The 22,125-nt window shown below is 41.8% G+C and overlaps 1 protein-coding gene across 5 annotated transcripts in view; it reads left to right on the top strand.

The window, feature by feature from the left end:
- Positions 1 to 22,125, top strand: part of LDLRAD3 (low density lipoprotein receptor class A domain containing 3) — a 124,891-nt gene that overhangs the window by 48,484 nt on the left and 54,282 nt on the right. For 4 of the 5 annotated variants that reach the window (XM_030041188.2, XM_030041219.2, XM_030041216.2 and 1 more), the window contains exons 3-4: positions 15,302 to 15,427; positions 18,205 to 18,339. In XM_030041188.2, the coding sequence (XP_029897048.1) occupies positions 15,302 to 15,427; positions 18,205 to 18,339 (261 nt within the window). The remainder of the gene's footprint in view (positions 1 to 15,301; positions 15,428 to 18,204; positions 18,340 to 22,125) is intronic. The other variant, XM_030041197.2, reaches the window with a different exon arrangement.

Genomic DNA, 22,125 nt, shown 5'->3' with positions numbered 1-22,125 from the left:
TGTATGGTTATGTGCAAAGCCTGTCTCTTTCTTTTGGATTGCCTGACAGTTGAACCTGGATGTCCAGCAATATTTTATCAATTCCGTTGCTGTAGTATCTCATCCTGTCTGTCCCCCTTCAAACAGGAAGACTTACAACTCAGTCCGGTTCTCATTTTCTGTGGCCAGCGAGTAAAAAGTGCTGGTCTGGGCGTGAGGAGGAAATAAGATGCAAAGCAGAATTACCTGCACCTTGTCCATGCATGTCTTATCTCTTCCCTCTCTTCCTTTTGTCCTTTTTCCGTCTCCTGCTCTGCAGGACCATCTCCGTTAACTATGTCACTTTGCTTGTGGGCTTTCCCTTCATCTCCCACACTTGCCAGAATCCATACCATCTGTCATCTTCCTTGCTTCCTCTGTGCCCTGACCCGCGATCAGTTTAACACTTCCCGTGCCAGCTGTCCGTATGCTGTTTAGTACACAGAACAATTCTCGTACTCTTGCCTTCTGTCGTGGCAGTGTGATGACGGAAGAATTTTAGCTGGTTTTATGTGGGGAGGAGGGTTGAGAAAAGGCATAAGAGGGAGGGAATAAGCTGAGACAGTGACTTCTCATTGTCATAAATAAGAACTGCTTCTCCTTGAAGCTGAGTATCTCTTTGGCTCTTCCTCTAAGCCACTAATTGAGCTTGAAAAAGAATTAATTGACCATAGCAGTGTAAATGTTTTGTGAGTATTTCCAGTAGTTTGAGTAATTTGAGTTTGAGTAATCTGCTATCATCAGTGTATCTCCCAAAATGGTGAACCCTTTTGTAGCTCATTCCCCCGGCTCTGCTGGTTCTTGTCTGTTGGATTGCTCATCAGCCTGTGTATTCCAGCATCTGTCATGTAGGTTTCTTTTAAAGTTAGTGGGCTTTTAACTACTGCTTTTTTATAATGGAAACTGAGGCTCCTCTTGACAAATGCAGAATCTTTACCAACAGGACTTCCCTGTGGAGCTTATAGGTGTTGACTGTGTAGCTCCTAAATCCTGCTCTGGTTGCATACCAGGCATATATATACCTGGGGTGAGTACTTGCACTAGTCAAGGTGGGAGATGCATGCTGTCATCCGCTCCGTTTTCTGTCTGTTATCAGATATGGAAGATGCAAAATGGCACAAAATAGAGAACATGAATGGACAGAGCCTCGAAATGTGTGCTTGCATGTTTCAAAACATTTTGAGGTAAATGGATTCTCCTTAGTGCTGACCTTTATACCTGCCTACGCACTGACATATTCCTTTGGGGCCAAGACCTGTGTCCTGCTGTTGGAAGGATTCTCTCCTTGAGATTAAGACTACGCTAATGTTCTTAGTTAAGCTCATAATTTACTCTGTCATCTTTGTTTCCTCTTCTCTTTCTCTTTGTACATCTTGGTATTAGATTATTACAGAAAGAACAATATGAACACTGAAAACGGCTTTTGTCAGCTAATGAGCAACAGCTAGTGGAGAGATGGCATGTTGCTGCCTTTGTCAGCTAACGAGCAGCAGATGGTGCAGATTCAGAGCATGGCACATCATCCGTGCTAAGTGCCTGGCATGACAGCAGCCAGAATTAGAGACATACTAAATACCCAGAAGTCTAGATTTTCCTTCATGGCTCTTCTGAGAGCCATTTCTTACATGCCAAGTTTGTGTGTTCAGCTACGAGCAAATAGTGGCACACAGTGAATGCAGTGACTAGCTGTGTTAATACAAGGGCTAAAGAGTGTGGGCTAGAAAAAAAATCCTATGCAAGGATAGTCTAGGGGTGGTGTGTTCTCATGTTAGGAACTTCTGCCTCATATGTTTCTGTTTCTAGTTGCCACTGTTGCTCATTCAACACAAAGGTAAAGCATGTTTTTGAGTCAATGCTAAAGGCTGTGTGATTGGAGCGTAGAGATGTCTGAGCAACAGGGCATCATCCATGCTTGTAAGAGCGTGCTGCCAACACACTTCTGCACTGGCTAGCAAGAGCTGGCCTCTGTAGGAACATCTGGAACTGCAGGAGTAAAAAGATTACTTCATCACCAGCAATCCATCATCATCAGACCTTGCTCTGATTGTCCTTCAGGCAGAGTCTTTATGAGTGAGACTTCTTCATGGGGGAGAATGTCTTCATTAAGTGAAGTGCTGCACGAAAATGGTCAATTCCCCAGGCAGGTATTGAAGACACCTGCCAAGTGGGTTTCCACTAAAGGTCAGCTTTATCTCTTGCCTGAGACACATAGGCTTGCAGGGAACACCTTACAGACAGAACTGAAGGGTTTATAATGTTTGCCGTCCTGGGTTGCACTCAGCATGTTGTGATGAGCCAAGCTTTTCTGGAGTCCCACACGAGTAGGCTAACTCTCATAGCCCTGAATGTTGTGACTCATATTTGGGCAATCTGGGAAACAAATTTAATCCAGGTGTCTAGCAGATCTGGTAAGAGCCTTTCTGTTTCTCTGTCAGGGAATTGAAGCCCTTGGAGCCTGTGCTGAAGCCAGGGTCCTGGTGAAAAATACCCTAGGATCTCCTAGATCTGGTAGTCTGCAGGCTGTAGTGCAAAGATGAAGGCCTGGGAAAACTTAAATTTTCTTTTTATGTTCAGTTCCTTAAAAAAGTGTTTTGGAGGGCTTTTATTAATGTGTGGTGGTAGTGTTTTCTCATTGTGTTTTTATGGTTGTAACCATGCTTCTATTGTTGTTTTTGCAAGCATTTTTAAATGTCTTTGGCAGGTTAGTAGAATAATATTTGAGATAGCACTGTACTTGCTTGTTCATTGCTGGTATGTTGGCATATTAATCCTTGATTTCATCTTCTCTTATGTGTCTCTTAACCATGTTCTTGGGTTTACCCTGTAGAGTTTGAACTGTGTGTTTATATATAATAAAAATGCCCTATTTTTTCACATTCCATTCTTTGTCTGTCTTTTGTATGTTGGGTATATTTTCAGTTCTCTGTAATCTGTCTAAATGTGCACAGCATTTTGTATAAATGGTCTATAGTCTCAGAAGACTTTATAAATCTTCTGTTGTCATCAGGGGGTGGACTGCGCAAGTGGGAGATGTGGCACAACTAACCTTGCATCGTTCCAAGTGTTTGTATCTGCACACTTGCTCTTACTCTTCGTTGACCCTGCACTGGTGGGGAACTAGACTGGATTAGCAATATATTGTAGTTTGAAAATACAGCCCACGATAACCATTTTAATGTTTCCCCAAGCTTTTGTGCACCTTATTGTTAGGTCTCCAATTTAAAAACTACCTACCAGATGATCGTTTACTGCTCCCTCTGGTGTTCACTTGTAACAGGTTTTACTGTTCAACACATCCAGGATTCGGAGAGTCTGCGGGAAAGTGTTTGTAACAAACAATTACGCACGGTCGTGGATGAGATACAAAGACTCTCTCACAAGAATTCTAAATGAAACCCACACTCTCTAATTAGCAGCCTGGGTTTCCTAGATTATGTGAAGAATCTTTTCCTGTGCTCTAAAACCTTTCAGTTGGGAAACTGAAACTCTCACAGAACAAAGGCAGGTTAGGTATTCATCTTCAGACTGGTAGTTCAGGTGCCTTTTGACTGACTTAATTACATCCAGTTTCTGCAGAAGAGGTAGTTTTTGAAGAATTGTATGTATTAAAAGCTTCACAGCATCAGAGGGGTGGAAATTATTTTAAAAAGAAAAAAGCCCACTGAAACCGAAGTCGTGGCTGAGGAAGTTGCTCTGTCATTGGAGAAACTCTTGAGTGCAAGAACTCCTGCGCTGCCCAGCGCAGCCCGCGGTAGGAAGGAGGAGGATCGAGCGGGGACTGCACCAGCTTCAAACCCATGTCATATGCCTGGAAGCCTCAGATAGGGACTGTCAGACTGCCTTGTCCTGCCCCCTTTGATGCGGGGTAGATTTCAGAAGGCGGCTTTTAGATTTGTTGCTGTTCACTGCTTTAAAAAAAAAATAAAAATAGAAAAAACTCAAGGAGTTTGCCTTCGATGAGGAGCGTGCTTTGAGTCTGCTCTACAGGAAGGTCACAAGCTGGAATTATACTAAGGCATTATTATGTACCCATGCTTTTCCCTTTGTAAGTCCCCAAATTAAAATGGAGGTACAGGCAAAATTTGCTAATAAATAGTCATTACTATCAACCCAAATTGTTCTGGTGACAGTCTCAATTTAGATGTTTGTCCTCGCCTTCCTTATGCTTTGCTGTGAGAGCAGTCAAATTCGTGACTTCCGCACTGCTAAGTAACCAGATCTAGCAGCCACTTTAAAAGACAGAGAGAAAAGGTCTTGCAGAGACAATGAGTTCTGCAATCTCTATAAGCTATTTAATGACTGCTTATTATGATAGTACAATTGTTACAGCTGAAGATATTTTGCCTGGGTTTAGCCACTTGGCAGAGTCAGCCTAATAAGTGCCTTTCATGTACAGGAACAAAGGGCACAAAATAACTCCGGCTGCTATCCTTTTAAATACTAGGCTTTAGGCTCAACAAACAGAGCTCAGTGCACTGCAGAATGAGATGCAGAGTTCTGTTAGTAAGAAATGGCTGCCCAATTCAGAAGGGATTGTCTAAACCAGCCAAGATGTCCTAGAAATACAGTAGCGGGCCAAGACCCCGGGTAGGACTAATCCTACCCGTCTGTAAAGATTACTGACTTTGAATTGTTTAATATATCAGCGGCCCCCTAAAATGATTCTTAAAGCATCACTTAAAGCCTGGTGTTAACTAAGGCTAATGCTATAGAAGATGAGGGGCAGGGTGATATTTTCAAGAGATGCATTCAGATTCCTGGGATTAAGATCCAGCGTTGCATACCTTCAACAATTTTTTGGACTGCCCCATCATGTGTAAAGGTGAAGTCATCTCATCTGCTGCAGTCTGTTGCTGCTAGCCAGGTGCACTTTTAGCTTTGAGAAGTTTCCAGTGCTGGTTTCTGATAAGTTTGGATTCTCTCCTGCTAGCTAACAGCTTATAGTAGGGTGAGTTAAATAGCTGTGAAGTGTGTGTTGTATCAAAGCTCACCACATATTGGAAAAGATAAATAAGCAAGTAATGAATACTTGCAAGTAAGTGATTTAGCAACCTGTCACTTAAAAAAAACCAACAACAACAAAAAACAACCCAAAACCAAAAGGGAACTCCAGCATCAAAATCGCTTTGTCACATTTGAGGATTTTATCTTATGATTCTAACCCCATTCACAAGTATCAGAGCTGAGCTTGTACTCTTTAGTTAATCAAATCTATATCCGCTACTTTGGGAAGTGTGGAGTGGCTGTGACATGGCTCATGGTACTCACCAGAGGATTAGGTGGCTGTGAACTTTGGTCATTGTCTGTGTGCAGTTTTGGAGATGGTGACAAGCCTCTGCTGCAAATGGATGTGTCCAAAGACAGCTGAATGGTTGATACAAATAACCAAGCTAGCTGTCAAATACTGACTGATTTAGTCTGCTCTTTGATCCCCCATGAGCATGAAGGAAGACAATACAGGCACAAGGAACAAGATAAAGGCATAGACATAAATATAAAAGCAGTAAGTTAAAATAACTAGTATAATTACAGCAACTTGAATACTTTTAAAATCTGTGTTCCTGCTAAAAATCTATGTGAAATGGTGGAAATGTGGAGCTTGTGGGTTTTTTTTGAGAGTATGATCTGGGAATTTAATTCTCCCTATAAACAGGACTAACAGTCTACCTTTGTGGTGCCCTACCTTACACTATATCTCCATCTAGTGCATTTTAAATGTCTGTGGAGAAAGCACAAGTCTGTAAGTAAACCTGTAAGTAGGTAATTTTTTTTTTTTATTAACTACTTGTTGGGGGGGGGGGGGGTAATATATGGAAGGAGAAAATCTAACAGCAGGGCCAGAACTAAGGAAGAGAGAAACATTCTACCAGAGCTTGCACCCTGGAAGGATCGTGGCAATGAAAAGCTGCAGTCGAAGTAGGTTTTCTGTATTTATGTTAATGGAGTAAGCACTGTCATGTGCTAGGATTCCAGGCTGCCAGGTGTTGTGCGAACAACAATCTTACAAAACTGTACAAAACCAATCTTTAGTGGTCGTGTTCTTATTTATAATCCAGTAATAATTTGTGTAAAAGGCTAGTGAAATTAACACCTTTTTTTCTTTTTCTAAACAACTAGAATATATAGCAGAAAGCTAGGAATTCCTCTATAAAAGTAGTTGTATGTATTGTAGTAGTTGTATGTGTACCATGGGAGACCTCTGGGTTTCTGTTCACAACTTATGATCCCTGAGTGCTTTCAAGCCTCCTTCTGTTTTTCTTGCTGCTTCCTGTTATCTCCTTGCTGACCTGGAATATTTGTTGCAGGTAGGTGACAAACATCAGAATTCTTAAGCAAAGCTGAATATTAAACAATGCATGAAATGAGCATCTGCATTAATTGGGAAGAAGCTGTAAGCCAGCTGCTGATCTTTTTGTCACTCACTCAGATGGTTCTCAAACTCAGAATATCAAACTGGAATTAACTCGTTTTCACTCATGATTAAGCAACCAAATACTTAGTAGTTATAATAAGATTTATAATGAAGTGACCATAGTGAATATTTCATTTGAAGCTCAATTACAGAAATTTACACATGAGTAAGGGCAAGTGCAATAGCTACTTACATTTGATAGCTTTTTATGCAGGGAGATCAAGAGGGTTTGTGGTGCTAATTATTTAATCCTCTTGATGGTCTCCTCTAGATGGGGGTCAGTAAATAGCTTGATTGGAGAGCTTGGAATCAGACAGGTTTAACAGTTGGATGGAATTGGTGGCACAACTGAAATAAAAAGATCTGGTAGGTAGTAGCCCAGGATGGAGTGAGGGATCGTAGCCCATCAGGCACACTGATGTCCTCTGAGGAGGGTTGCCCCTGCTACTAAGTCCCTTAAGGGCAGTGTTCTGCCCTGCCTGTGTGCATCCTGAGTAACTTAACAACTTTGAAGTTGTGCTTAATTTGTATGGTGTAACAGCTGATTTAGGATTTGTCCTTTTGTATGAGATTATTGTTCAGGTTGTTTAATGAGTGGTAACTCTAAAATACTTCTTTTAGTGAGAAATCGCTTTACTGAATGTCAGAAAAAATAAGCTTTTTGTCTGTGCTCTCTTCTGACATCTCATCTGCTTTGTGATGATTTTGAAGGACTGAAACATAGACTTCTAGACCATGAAAGATTACTTTAAGGCCTTAGTGTCTGGCAAGTAAAGGCCACCAACCTATAGTAGTCCAACTCTGAAGTGCTTTCTTTTTTTCCCCCTTTCAAAGCAAGCGGTTTACTCTTCACGGCAGCAGACTCCATTGGCTTTTTTACTTTAGTGTTGTCCTTTCTCTCTTACTGTAAACTATAGTGTAAATATTGCCTGCGTAAGTGGGTGATATTTTACTGTGTTGGAGGCAACCTCTGTCATTTCCTATGGGGCTAATTTCACTACTGTCCTGGTTGCAGCTGGGATAGAGTTAACTGTCTTCCTAGTAGCTGCTAGGTGCTATGTTTTGAGTTCAGTATGAGAAGAATGTTGATAACACTGATGTTTTCAGTTGTTGCTTAGTAGTGTTTAGACTAAAGTCAAGGATTTTTCAGCTTCTCATGCCTAGCCAGCCAGAAAGCTGGAGGGGCACAAGAAGCTGGCACAGGACACAGCCAGGGCACCTGACCCAGACTGGCCAACGGGGTATTCCATACCGTGGGACGTCCCATCTAGTATAGGAACTGGGGAGTGGGGGTGGGGAATCGCTGCTCTGGGACTAGCGGGGTGTCGATCGGCGGGTGGTGAGCAATTGCACTGCACATCATTTGTACATTCCAATCCTTTCATTATTGCTGTTGTCAATTTATTAGTGTTATCATTATCATTATTAGTTTCTTCTTTTCTGTTCTATTAAACTGTTCTTATCTCAACCCGTGGGTTTTGCTTCTTTTTCCCGATTTTCTCCCCCATCCCACTGGGTGGGGGGGGTGTGAGTGAGAGGCTGCGTGGTGCTTAGTTGCTGGCTGGGGTTAAACCACGACAACTACTTTAAAAAAAAATAAAATTGCTGCCTTTAAAATAAAGTACTTTTTAGGCTCTGCTTTCTCTGAGTTTACATTAGCAGTTTATGACTAGCAACTCTTTCACCTGAGCGGTTAAACAGGGAGCAAAGGTAAGAGTGACCCAAGGGCTTTTTGTGGGTGCAATGAGTGCTCTGCAGTTGGCTGTGTTTTGGATCAAAACTCATTGAAATAAATAGTTGCTTTGTCTTGAATTGGAGAACTTCTGGCATAGTAGGCTGTTGGGTGGATTTTACACTGGCAATAGTACTCAAGTGCTAGCTTTTTTCTAGATAGGAAAAAGCAAGCAGGGGAAGTGAAACTTCTGCATCATTCTGCCAGACAGCCCTGTTGAAGAGCTCTGTGAGCCAACAAATGATGCATTTGCCTTCAGTGCTGAGGCAGCTGAATGACTGGTAGCACGGGTTGCAGTGGCTTTCCCACTGGGAACTGAACTGAAAATACTGTAGGGTCCAAACAGCAATTAACTAACCCAAAGTTACTGTTAGTATTAACTGGGTTAGGGTTTATATCAGTTCTTGGGGTGAAAGGGATCGTATCCTGGTGCCATCCTGCTTGTGTTACACGGTGTTGTAAAATTGATCCTTCTCTTCTTTGTAAAGTGAGGTTAAACCCTGTTTTTCAAAGAGCAGGGACAAGTTGAAAAGATGGCTACCTTTAACTCCTTCATGTAGAGTCTTTACTGAAATGCTGTGCCTGGCCACGCGTGGATCAAGAGAGACTGGATTTACAGTGCTGTCTGATGTGGCTGTGGCACCTCTCAGTGTAAATTAACAACAGCAGAGAAGTTTAAGGTGGTTCATTATCAGAGTCAGGAAAATACCTGTGGCTCTGCAATAATGCAGCATCTGCACACAACAGTTTCTGTCTGGAGAGTTGCTCTTGTCGCATGCAAGTAATCAAGTTTTGATTAGCTGAATAAATCATCATCTGTTGTTGGATTGAGATGTGTGGGCGTGAAGCAGCATAAAGTTATTTTGCCTGATTGCTACCTGGAGGGGTTCTAAGGCAACAGTTTGAGTTCAAAGATGCTTATGCTGAAATACTGTGCAGTTTACTTCTGGCTGCAGGTTGTCACAAAATGTCTGCTGTTGGATTTGCTACATCCCATTTCCCTCATTCCAGATTGCAAAATAACAGAAATATTTCAAAATAGAACTGTTTGTAGAGTTAAAAGAAGGAAATGTGCTTGTCCTAGTGGCCGCATCATGTGGGGTGCTTGTTGTGTGGTATCTTTGCATCTGTTGCGTGCAATAAGCAGTGCCTAGTTCACTGTAAGGAGGTGTGAAATGCTGGAGGTGTGGACTACCTGGCTCAATAGTAGTGATCCAGTCAGAAAGTTTCTTCCCTAAAGTTTCATTAGCAAGACTTGTGTACTGGCTTCTGTAAGAGAAACTCAACCTGTTACAAATGTATGATGTCTTCTCTTTAAGCATTGTGTCATTATAGTGGGGCACAGCTCTAAAATTTTACTGTGCTATCTAAACAGTAGGTTGGTATCTACTTACAGTTACATATGACAAATTTTTTTCTAAGAAGCTGAGCCATGCCATCTTGTCCTGGCTATATTACTCAAACCTGTATTCCACAACCGCACTTGTATTTGCTGATAATTATAGAAGACATTTGATGTCTTTGCTGCTCTATCTATGGAAATAAAAATCATCTGCACATCACAGAAGATCTGTTGTAACCTTCTAGTTGGGTTTTAAGTCCTTGTAGCCAAGTCAAGAGTGTCAGAATTACTGTTATACAAGGGGGTATCTATATACAGTATAAGGTTTTATACAGTATATGCCAAATCTGAATTTTTTTTTTCCCTCTGCTGTTGTTCATCTCTGCTGAGAAATAATAAAAAATGGATTACAGTTTTTGAAAAATAGTGCTGTTTCACACTTGGTAGCCTAAAGATAGCAAAATGTTTTTCTGTTAATGCTGTAGAGCCATGCCTGCAAACTGTCATATCTTCAGCAGAATGTACAACGGGTCCTGATGGGAAGTTACTATTTTTTTAGAGCCTTAAAAGAAGGGGGTGGGAGGATCGGTTTCTGCATAGCATAAGGAGCAACTTCACACGCTCACACATAAAACTGCCAAAATAGTTTTCTTGAACTTAAGCAAACCAACCTGGCGGGAACATTTGGCAAGCTTATATTGTGGCCAGCAGTTCTCTGCCACCATCTTCACCACTTGCTTCACGTTTGAATTTTAAGAGGCGAGAAGAATATTTTAGGGAAGAGCAATGTCTTCCCATGGCTAATGGAGTCAGAGGAGTCTCCTCCAGTGCATGGTGGTTCACCGACACCTCTTTCTAAATACCATGGCAATTCACTTTTGTGTAGTGTAAATACAGATTCATGTTAATGTTTCAGTCCTGGATTGCTTTTGCCATGACTAGGTAACAAATGAAGAGTGGAGCTGGAGTGAATTGATCCTTTTCTGCCATAGGTTCACATATTGGTTGAATGTCAGCTTATTTGGGGTGGGTTTTGTACTTGCTATATTTCTGCAATTGGATCCAGGCTGGATCTGCTATTTGAGTAGCCTTTCTTTAGACACAGGTTTGTAAATTGCTGTGCGATTTCTTGCTGTACTTCAAGTGTGTCCATCAGTCCTTACCCCTTCCCCTCCATCGTGTGGTCTCTCAGTTCTTAGGTTCTGGAGACCTAGGCTCAGGAGGACTTGCCAGTTCCTTCAAAAATAATCAACTACTCCCTTCCCTTTAGCTGGTTATAACACCAAGGCTAAGTAAGGTCAGATGATCCACATGCGTTTGTGTCCTTTTTCACTTCTCTTTTGTCATTTCCTGATAGCCCAATAATTTTGTATTACCCTGAGCCCATTTCAGCCAAGTGCAACAGAAGGATATAGATTGCAAAGATAATGATGTCCTTGAAAGCTTATCAAGGCTGAAGTCACTGAAGGAGCCACATAGGTAGCTGCTGTTAATAAACATAAAGCTTCTCACATACAGATGTGCCTGAAAACTTGAGACCTGTGCAGCAGAAGAGACAATGATGAGCAGAGGAGAAGGAACCCTTTTTTTTAACAGTCCTGTAATGGGAATAGGAATTGCAGAGGAGTGCTCTGAATAGTGCAGCACATGACTTGAATCCACTACAGGCAGTCGTGATCCCGGTGTGTGTATCTGTTACTTGTGAGGGTGCCGAAGACCTGAAGAAAATGGATAGCCCCTTCACGTTAAGGGTATCTCCAGAGATCTTTGCAGAATGGGAAGGTGTGTTTCTGCTCAGGAAGAAATGATTGTGAACTTTGTGAGCAATGACCAAACAACACTTGCTTGAACACCTTGGGAAAACGGTGCCAGAGGACAAGAAGGATGTCAAATAGAAAATAAAGCAGAAATTCCCCAGTGGAGTTCTCCAGAGTCAGGGAACATGGCTTGGAATAAGCCAGTACTGGTTTCTCATTTTTCCTGCATTTATGCCCAGCATATGAGAAACACATTTTGTGTCTGGAATTGGAAGTTGGAAAACTGAGTTAGTTCTGTTTGGGAGTGAGACTTTTGTCTAGTAAACGGCTAGCTGTGTGACTAGTGAATCACTATGGTGTTTGAAATACTCTTTTATCTTTCCGGGGTGTCTAAAGTAAATGTAAGTTTGAATTGGGATTGGTTTGTGTATGTATCATGCCTGGTGCAAATATGGAGAATTGCATTTGGGTTTTGTTTGTTGTTTTTTCCCTCCCTTGAGTTTAAAACAACCCAAAAATCAGTGGACTATGTAAAAGGGAAACTTAGAGATAACTTGAAGGTGTTTAGTTTCTTGTTTGTTTTTGGTCTGTGGTTACTAGTATGTGCTCTTTCAATAAACAATTATTCTAAAACAGAATTTTCTTGTTCTCTGGCTGCTGTTTCAAGAGAAGGAGGAGATAGGAAAAGGTCTGGGGAGAAAATGTTGAACTAAACTTTATATAGCTATCTAAGTAATACTTCATTAAATCACTGTTCCGAGTGGCTTCTCCCTCTTTTTGATGGGGTATCGGGATGCTTTGGACAGAAGAAAGAGTGCATTTTCCAGAAACTCAACTTTGTTCTCAGTCATTCCAGCACCTTTTTCCTCCAGATGTGGTCAAACATTAAATATTGCTCATGGCTTTACTGCGGTAGCTCAAGGCAATGGCCCAGATGTGCTTTGGGCTGTCTTGCCATAGGGGCCAGGACAGCTGCGGCTGCTGTGATGTGTCTGTCGGACCTGAAACGGAGCTCTCGCAGAATTCGCCACTGCTTGTAGCTCTGGTCAGGAAAGTGCAGGCACACGACTTCTGCTCTTCAGAGGGCCGGAGGCTCAGGTTTTGATGATTTGCAGTCTGAAGTCAGTCTGGAAGGGTAAGGCTGTAAGAATAAGAGGTGGTCCATATTAGACATTTTAAAAGTAAATAATTTTGAAGCCTTAATTTGGTAGGATTTTCAGGGGTGGCAAAGGGGCAGCTCTGAATATGATTTGCCAGAAAGTTGATAGTCTCTGAGTTCAGACCCCAAATGAGTGAAGTAAACCTGCTTGAAGAAATGGGATCCAGTAGATGTTAACAGGGGCAAAACCACAGTTGCTTCCCCCTTTTCTTATTTCTTTTCCCTCTCCTCTTCTTGAAACTGTTCTAGCTCAAAATACATCTCTAAAAAAGGAAGCTGTCCACAGGCAGTTATTTGGTCCAAGGGATGGAAATGCACTGCATGGTTTCCAAAAGATGTTAGCTTTTTAGAAAAAGAAAATCAACAACAAAAACATAACATGTGAAGCATTGGACACCTCTTCACATACGTGTATGATTACCACACACCCCCAGTAGCAGCTTGGCTGGCTGGTTAGTGTGCTGAATATTGGTCAAATGCTAATACAGACCGCTTGCTTCAGTGACGGTCTGGGAATCTGTGGCTGAGGTGTTTGTTTTGCTGCTTTTGTTTAAAGACTAGGGGTATAGTACTGCCTCAAACCTTGTGGTTACTGAATTACTTAGCTGAGATCAGTCTGCCTCAAAACTCTTAACACAGAAGTTGCTCTTTGAAGTTGTGTGAAGAATTGCAGGGGCTCAGATGTCTTGGCTGAGGGTTTTGCATTGCTGGTGGTGTTAAGCACAGCAGCTACTTCAGGGTAATTTATCACCTGTTTTTCTACAAAGTAATGGTTCACTTTTTTTTTTTTTCCCCAAGTGAACCTTGGATACTCTTCAGAAAAAGTGGTAGTTAAATATGTGAAATTCAGTGATACATCCTATTTTACACTTCATAATTTTAACTGAAAACTACTGGTATAATACAGAAAAACATTTAAGAGGAACTGCAGGAATTTGCTTTTGGAGGACACTAAAACAAGTGAGAGTTACTGTAGCTGTGGTTTAAAACAGTTTATATGCACTCTGCATATAACTTCCTTCTGAAGGAAGAAGGCTTTGCTACAGCTGCGCTTAGTTTTTAAGCCTGGAAGAGAGGATTCCTTCCAAATTAATGCTGAAGCTGTTTGTCCCTACTGAATATACTTTTTTTTTTTTGTCTATACTCCAGTTGTCTCTGACCTTGTCCTGGCCTTATAAAACTGTGCAGGTTGGCGTATTGATGTGCCATATGGCTACATAAAAAGACTGCCTGTCGCTGTGATCTCCGGATCTGTCACATCTCAAAACCTGGGAGCTGTAAATGCATACTGTAGATTTGGTGTAGGAGTAGGAAACATTTACTCAAAAGGCCCACAAGTTATGGAGCTGGCTTCTTTTCTGGTGTTCTCCCATCAATGGTCTGTGCATGATATTACTGCGTGTTCGCATTGCACTGTACACACCTTCCTGCAGTTATCAGCATGCTCTTCCCACAGTGACTGGCTTTGCTTTAGAGTGGACTTTCTGGAGAGTTTAGCATCCTATGATGTGGTCCATCATGTCATGTCCTAATTTGAAAAAGCAAAAGGGAGGAAAAAAAAATCTAACCACATGTCTCATTAAATTGTTTTTTTACTTTGGGAGTTGCTTTGTCCTAGGCTGGTGATACTACAAGACTTAACTGGTGCTTGCCTTGAGCATTGCGGTGGAAGAATCTGCATCACTCTAGCTGAGGGCAGTGTTCTCTTCTTGCCGTGGAGAGTTGCTGTGCAGTGAAGTACTTGAGATCATAATGAGATTCTGTAATCATTTGTTAAACGCATTTTGATGCTATTGTTAGTATTTCGTGTTATACGAGTAGCTGTGCTGGTACTATGAAATAGATGTAGTTTCTGCCCTGAAGAACTGTATAATGGGTGATGGAGAGAAGTACAGCAAGAGATGCAATTCATATAACTCACGTTCCTTTTGCACCCAATTTTATATAAATTGTGCTGAATAAAGGCAGTGCTAATTATAGCATTTTCTGATTTAAGTTTGATTTTTGCAGCCTGAAAAATACTTTAATGAAGGTCTTTTGTGTTTCTTATTCTCACAAAGACATTAGCTCTCTTGATATCTCTGTATTCCTCTTTTCCTTCTCCAGATGTTTCCTTACTCTTTGTACACCCGTCTTTGCCCAAGTTTGCCTCCAGATCCCAAAGATCTCTGAACTTGCTGCCATGTTCATTATCTCTGTCTACCTTGGGTTCTTCACTGTTTGGCTTCTCTGAGCAAGCAAGAGAAGCTTGGTGGTGTACAAAATCTAGACGTTTGCTGCTGTTTAGTGTTTGTGGACTCAGCATGACACATAGCTACAGGTTGGGGGGAGCTATGACTAGTCCAGCTAGACCTTTGTCACCTGAGGACCTGCTTAGATGTCTGTCTCTTGGACTTATGCCTGGGGCAGGGCATTTACAACAGCCTTCCATGCAAAAAGGAGATAGTTGCTCTTACTTTCTGTGAAGTATGACCCTCTATTTTAGTATTTTTCCTCCAATGCTTCTCAGTTGGTCAAATTCATGTGGGTCTTCAAGGAACAGTTAGGAGTACCTGCCTGCCAAGTTTACAAACTTGTATGCCAAAGCATTGAGCAACCTGAGTTTCTCTTGAGAGGTCATTTGACTTGTTTTAAATTTGAATGTTTCAGTCGTTCTGGAAATTGTACAAATTGGAAAAAACTGAGCCCAAGCAAAAGAAGTCTCACAAAAAACTTAAAGCAGTTGAAAGCAGGCCATAGGGAGCTTGGAAGGCACCTAACGTCGGTGCCACCAGCGCTGCCTAGAGCACCCTAACCTGTACTGCTACGTAAGTAAATTTGTAAATTGCTTTGTAAATTGTTTCCCTCATCTTTGCCCTCTTCTGTCTGTATCTTCTCCCAGCGAAAGCCAAATCCAAATGCGGTGCCACATTCTTCCCCTGCGCTAGCGGCATCCACTGCATCATCGGCCGCTTTCGGTGCAACGGCTTCGAGGACTGTCCTGACGGCAGCGATGAGGAAAACTGCAGTAAGTGCCAGCCTGCTCGTGAGTGAGGGAGCTTCTTTTTCCTTCAACTAATTAATACTACTTAGAAAGGAAGCGTCCGTTAACTTTAGTTCCTGAGTCAAATATTCTCACTGTCATTTACAACCCAGATGATCCTTGTGCTTTTCACTTTGTAAATGACAGTCTTTCTTTTTGTTTTTTTTAAGGTCCAGCTCAGTCTTGTTTTGTATGTAATGGCTGTATGATGCTTCAAGCCCCTTTTTAACTTTGAAATGAGATTTAAGCTGCACATTTGCTTTGAACAGGTTCTCTGCACTCAAGTGTAACTTAAATTGGGCAAATATTAAATATGACTTAAAACTGTTTAATTTTTATTTGCCTGTTTCTTGTCACTGAGGAATATGACTTATTTGTTCATCAGCACATTTAAGTTTCTCTGTTTGTGCCTGTTCTCAAACAACAAAAAAGCAAATAAAGGGTTATTTAGTGAAACAGGTTCTTGGAAGGAGAAGGAGGTTCTCAAAGTCAGGCGTTCCTGCCAATGTGTTAGCTTGAGCTGTTCAGCAGCTTGCAGGGAAGTCGCAGCAGAGAGATTGTCTGAAGTACTACTTGACTGGGGCTAAACCCCCTGCGTGTGGCTGCATAGATCCGTTTGTATCTGTAAGTCTAGCAGGGATATATCGTAGCAGTAAGGAAAGGTTACGTTCGATCCAGCAGCTCTGTTGCTATTATCAGGAGCTGGTAAAAGCATGGGTCAGTAGGCGGAAGCTTGCAGCAAATACTTGCTCATTCTCTTGTTGGAGCAGGCTGAGTTTTTCCTTTTAATGACATTTAAAGGTCAGGAGGAGGACAACAGACACCAGCTTTCAAAGATAACAAAGGGGGCAATATTTACAGTGATCTATTGCTGTCTGCTTCTTGGAGGACTTGTCTTTCTTTGCGTGCTTTCACCCACAGCACGAATATCTCTTAAGGTGCTGTCTGTTGTTTGCCTGGAGAGTCCAGTTTGGGCCCTGGGAGGACTGTGGCAGGGAGAGAGCACCTCTGTGGAGCAAGCGAAGCTAGAGAAAGGAGATTGAAGGCTAAGGAAATTACTTTGGCTTATGCTTAAACAAGTGGACTAGAAACAAGTTCTGACGAAAGTGCTTTGAATATCGTTGGGGTGGTGGACTGACAAGTGGCAGGTCTCGACTGAAAATGCACCAGCCCGTGGAGTTGGTTATGAATGACATAATTTCCCATGAGCTTGTAGTGTGTCGCTCCAACGGGACCTTACAGCTGATGATAACATGCTGCTGATCTCCTTGTTTCTCTACGCCATTTAAGCACGCACTTGGTCTTTTCTGGCATATCCAAGTGTCTGGTCACTGTTTTGCTTATGTAGAGGAACAACACTGTAGGCCCTAAAGTGACCTGGAAAATCAACATGCTATGTAAGTGTGCAGCAGTTTCAGACCAAAGGAGATTTAGCATGTTCATGATAAAATGTGCTTTTGGGGAGCTGGAGGAATTGGTAGTGTTTGTAATATATACTGCATGTTCTATGCATGGCAGACTTTAAAGTTTTATGATTTTTTTTAAAGACTCTTTAAAGGCAGCTCTTACTTTAAAGCATAAAAAATAGGAAGGCAGTTAGTATTTGGGAACTGTAATCCCCTTGTTATTGTGGCGGAGAAGTACTTTGAAGCAGACAAGGCATCTAAACAGCTTTTTTAAGGTTTTCAATTGGAAAGTTGCATTCTGTTTCAGTCGACTCATTACCAAAAACTGGCGGGAGTTCAGAGAAGAGTGCCAAAAATGATTAAGGGACAGAGAGATTGATTTATGAGGAGATATTAAAACCTGCTAAATTATGTATATCTCAGCTAAGCAATGACTATGTTGGAAGATAAGGCTATATATGCTGTATATGAAGGGTGCAAACACTGTTCAGGGAGGGATTATGTAGTTACATATGCTGGGCTATAGCTAAGAGTAGAGGGATGAAATTAGAAAAGAGAAAACTAAAATGAATATCAAGGAAACCTCCTTGGCCGTGAGGTACAAGAGAAATGTTGAAAGCTTGCTTGAAGCTTTAAATGAAACTAGACATAGCATCTTACAGCATATTTACTGCTGGGTTTCGTGTGGGTGAGAAGACTGCTCTATCTAAATGAGTTGGCTTAAATACTATTCTGTTTTTGCTCTGTGTGCAATACTGGACCTTATGTGAAAGGACTTTCTGGGTGCTACTGTAATGTGCATATTACCCTTAAAAAGGAGTTGAAATTCAAACACTGAGAAGTTGAGAAATGTCAACGTTGCCCTTGTATCAATTAGAAATAGTGAGGAGAATGGAAAAAAGACAGAAGCAGAGGTAAATAAACCACTGCCTGGCAGTTCTCAGCCAGGGTTGTTGGCTTATACTACAAAACTTGAGCTAAACCGAGTTTGCTGTAATGGGAAGCAACAGGCAGTGTTTATGGCAGGCAGTGCTCCCCTCCATATGTCTTCAGTGGGAGCAAATGCTGAGCACCAAACGGTGATCATGATAGGGGCTCTCACGAAAGTGAACAGAAGGCTTATCACAACTGTGGGTGAACTAAATCTCTGCTAATTGTAATGAATCTTGCATGAATTAGAAATTTCAGCTCTCTGTTTAGAGAGACAAGGTTGGTTTGATTGCCAAGTTACTCCCACATACTCAGCGAATTGACCAACTGTTGAGTTGTGACCCGATGTCGTTGATTATTTAACGGCTATTTCACTGCCTGGGTAAGAGAATTTCTAATGAAAGTTCTCACTTTCTCTTTTTGCAGCAGCAAATCCCTTGCTTTGCTCCACTGCCCGATTCCACTGTAAAAATGGTCTTTGCATTGATAAAAGCTTTGTGTGCGACAGTCAAAATAACTGTCAAGACAACAGTGACGAAGAAAGCTGTGAAAGCCCTCAAGGTAGGCACAGGGGGTTTATTCTATTCTGCAATATTATACCAACTTCAATTAATGCAGAACAGGCTCAGTAGAAAATATGATTCTGTTTGCTTGCTCTGTGTTGGCTAGAGCTGTGGTTTCCTAATTCTGCAAATAATGAGAGTGATACGTGTGGAGTGTGCATGTGTGCGTGCATACATTTCATTCTCGGTGCTTAGCAGACTGGTATCTTTTTCAGATTAGTAAAAATGCACTTTTGCAGGAAGTGCTTATAATCTGTGATCCAGTGCTCACTGAAGTTGCTGGGAATCCATTTAGTGACTTCTATGAAAGATGGATTGGACCCAGAGGGATCAATAATAAAACTTCAGTTTTAAGTAGTTCAGTGGTCTGTCTATTTACCAGAAGACTAAATCTGTGTAGGCTTAAAGCTTTAGATCTTCATTGCTCAGTTACTTTCTGAAAGGCATGTTTCACTGCAGGACAAGTCTACAGTGAAAGAATCTATTCCTACCCTTCCTTGTTTCTGTATTTAGAGAAAAGGATGAGGACAGGGAAGAAAATTTTTGTTTGAAAATTGTTGTGTATTGACTCTTGTGAGAATCTCAAAACACAATCTCTGGCAGTTTATTTCTTTTTAATTGATGCTATAAGTCTATACCTAGTGCTCCTCAGTTTTGTTTTCTGTAACTTAATACCATAGTATTTTATAAAATGTGAATTGTATATGAATGACTTGAGGTTAACAAATTATGTGTATTGGGCATCAGCTGCTAAACATTGTAATGTTTGGCTTACTACTGAGAGATCAGAGTAGGCAAAAAATGGGAGATGGTGGATATTTGCAGGGGAGATGTGATGTGCTTGGGCCTATAGGAAGCAGGACACATGAAGAGAGATAAAGCAGGGTATGAAGGAAGAAGAAATTGGGAAAATTGAAAGAGAATGACTTTAATATCTAGCTGCACTGATGATTTAGTCCATTGTGGAAGAGAAAATAATTCTGAGCTTAACATGGTGATAAATATTCTTGACCGCTCGCAGGGGAAGAGGGAAAACATACAACAGCAATGCTAACAAAACGGGGTTTATAGCAACGGTAGGTGACAATCTTCTGTGCCATTCCTCTGCCTAACCTATGAGCTCTTTCCTTTGGCTCCATACGTAAGGGCTGAAGGGGTCATCCTGGTAACTCACCTGCTGGCTGGGCTCCATCACAGCCTGGGAACACAGCTCTGCTGGGATCAGAGCCTCGGAGAGGGGGGTCTGGCCTGCCCCTACCCTCTGTCTGGGGGCAGAAAGGGCTGCTGAGGACTAGCGCCCGCGTACTGCTGCTGCCTCTGCACCGAGGGCTGCGTTGTTTTTCACTGCAGGCCTAAGGCAGCCTAATAAGATTAATGCGGGTGGTAACGTTTCTTGCTGGTTTTCTTGGGGTTTTTTTGGTTTTTTTTTTTTTTTTTCTTTCTGGCTTCTGAAGCTTAAAGCAGCAGTGTTCTTTTCCAAGGTTGAGATGACTGCTTCCTCTGCAGATTAATTGGCTGGATTGCCTCCAGGTTGTTTGTTGTCATGACAATCTGCTTTTGGAAGTGACTGTCAGGCTCAGGAGAAGAAAAGAGCTGTATTTCATGAAGCCGTTAATTTTGTCTTTATCTTTGGTCCTTCTGGAAAAGTCAGATTAGTAAGATGGTTAAGCAAAGTAATTCTGTTTGATTCTATGCGTGAAAAGCCCCAAACAAGGAAGAAGGAGCTCTCTCTCCTTAGGACCAGAGCAGCGATGGTTTGTGGGATTTTTTTATTAGAAAAAAGAGTCCAAGTACAGGGTTGGGAATAAGGAGTTCCCAAAGTGAAATGCTGGCTGTGGGTAGTGTGTGTGATCGCCTTTGCCCTTTGCCAGCTCAGAGCCTCCCTGAATTGCCATTTTGCCATCTGTAAGTGGACGATGCTCGTGTACCTGTCTTTCAAAGCGAGGATTAAACAGTATAATGTGCTCAACAGTCCATCTGAATGTAAATGATGATTCCCTCTGGAGTTTGCAGCTATGGGTATGTCTGTCCTGGCTTCCAAACACACCAACTACTTTGTGTTAATTGAGAATTAGAGGCTACTGTGGACAGTGTTTCATTTCTCACAATTCTTTCTACAGCAGATCTAATTACTGTAATTACAATGAGTTTCATGTTAACACACTACCCAAGAATCCTGGTCATTAGCTAGAACTCAAGTGCTCAGGGTACTTAGGGACTGAACAAAGAAAATCGGTAGGGTATTATAAAATCAAGATAGAGGGTTTTCTTCCCACTAGCTATGTTACCATGTCAAATGTGGTAGCTTTAGTTCAGTGTAATTGAGTGTAGTCTGGCATACGATATTGCCCTTGTGTGCTATTTTTCTATCTAAAAATGTGTTGATTTCAAAATCACTAAGCTTCTGAACCATTGTGTGATAGCGTCATTATCATCATTTAACAGATGGGGAAGAGGGGGCATAGACCGGCTAAACAAAATGCTCCCAGAGTGACATCCCGGCTGGTAGGAGTAGAGCTTCATCCGTGCTTGTATGCATCAGGAGGATGTCGTGAAACTTAATCAATGTTTGCAAACTGTTTTGAGATACTATGATAACATATGGAATAGAAGTGTGAATTATTAATTGGTACTTTGCTCTCCTTCTGCTCTTGGGTATACTGACAAGCTTTTTAAATTAACACCTGTCGTGGTTTAACCCCAGCCAGCAACTAAGCACCACGCAGCCGCTCACTCACTCCCCCCCCCACCCAGTGGGATGGGGGAGAAAATCGGGAAAAAGAAGCAAAACCCACGGGTTGAGATAAGAACAGTTTAATAGAACAGAAAAGAAGAAACGGATAATGATAATGATAACACTAATAAAATGACAACAGCAATAATGAAAGGATTGGAATGTACAAATGATGCGCAGTGCAATTGCTCACCACCCGCCGACCGGCACCCAGCTAGTCCCCCGAGCGGCGATTCCCCGCCCCCACTTCCCAGTTCCTATACTAGATGGGACGTCATATGGTATGGAATACCCTGTTGGCCAGTTTGGGTCAGCTGCCCTGGCTGTGTCCTGTGCCAACTTCTTGTGCCCCTCCAGCTTTCTCGCTGGCTGGGCATGAGAAGCTGAAAAATCCTTGACATTAGTCTAAACACTACTAGCAGCAACTGAAAACATCAGTGTTATCAACATTCTTCTCATACTGAACTCAAAACATAGCACCGTACCAGCTACTAGGAAGACAGTTAACTCTATCCCAGCTGAAACTAGGACACACCTCTTCCTACTCCTCCATGAACTTCAAAGGCCTCCTTTATCCTGCTGTCATTGCTGGAAAGCTCCAGTAGCATATCGGTTTGGTTTGTGTCAGATACTCCTCCATGCATAAAGAGCCCTTCAATCCAGAAGGGTCGATCTGCAGGCTAGGAAAACAAGAATGTGACCCCCTACTGAAAAACGTATTAACCCAGCTTTGACATGGAACACTTCAAAATGTACCGTCCTTGATGAATAATCGCTTTGCTAGCATGCTGCAATTTGAGATGAGCCTGAAGCCTTGGGTTTATAAAGGTTAATTTTAGTCATAAGTAGGGGTGGATTCATTTGAGGGGAGGGAAACAGAGGCCTGAGGATTTAGTTGTGAAAATGGGAGGAAGGTCAAATTTTTGAGAACAAGTTCCCGCCCTCCTTTCTTCTCACCGCTTGTAACTGAGTGTTGCACATCTTACAAAGGTTTGCATGTCATGGGGAAAGTGTCAGTTTAAAAACTTCAGCTGTGACAATTTATCAGCA

Source organism: Aquila chrysaetos, chromosome 2 (genome assembly GCF_900496995.4).
Source record: "Aquila chrysaetos chrysaetos chromosome 2, bAquChr1.4, whole genome shotgun sequence".
Taxonomy (NCBI): domain Eukaryota; kingdom Metazoa; phylum Chordata; class Aves; order Accipitriformes; family Accipitridae; genus Aquila; species Aquila chrysaetos.
This window is presented reverse-complemented; position numbering and strand designations above follow the sequence as displayed.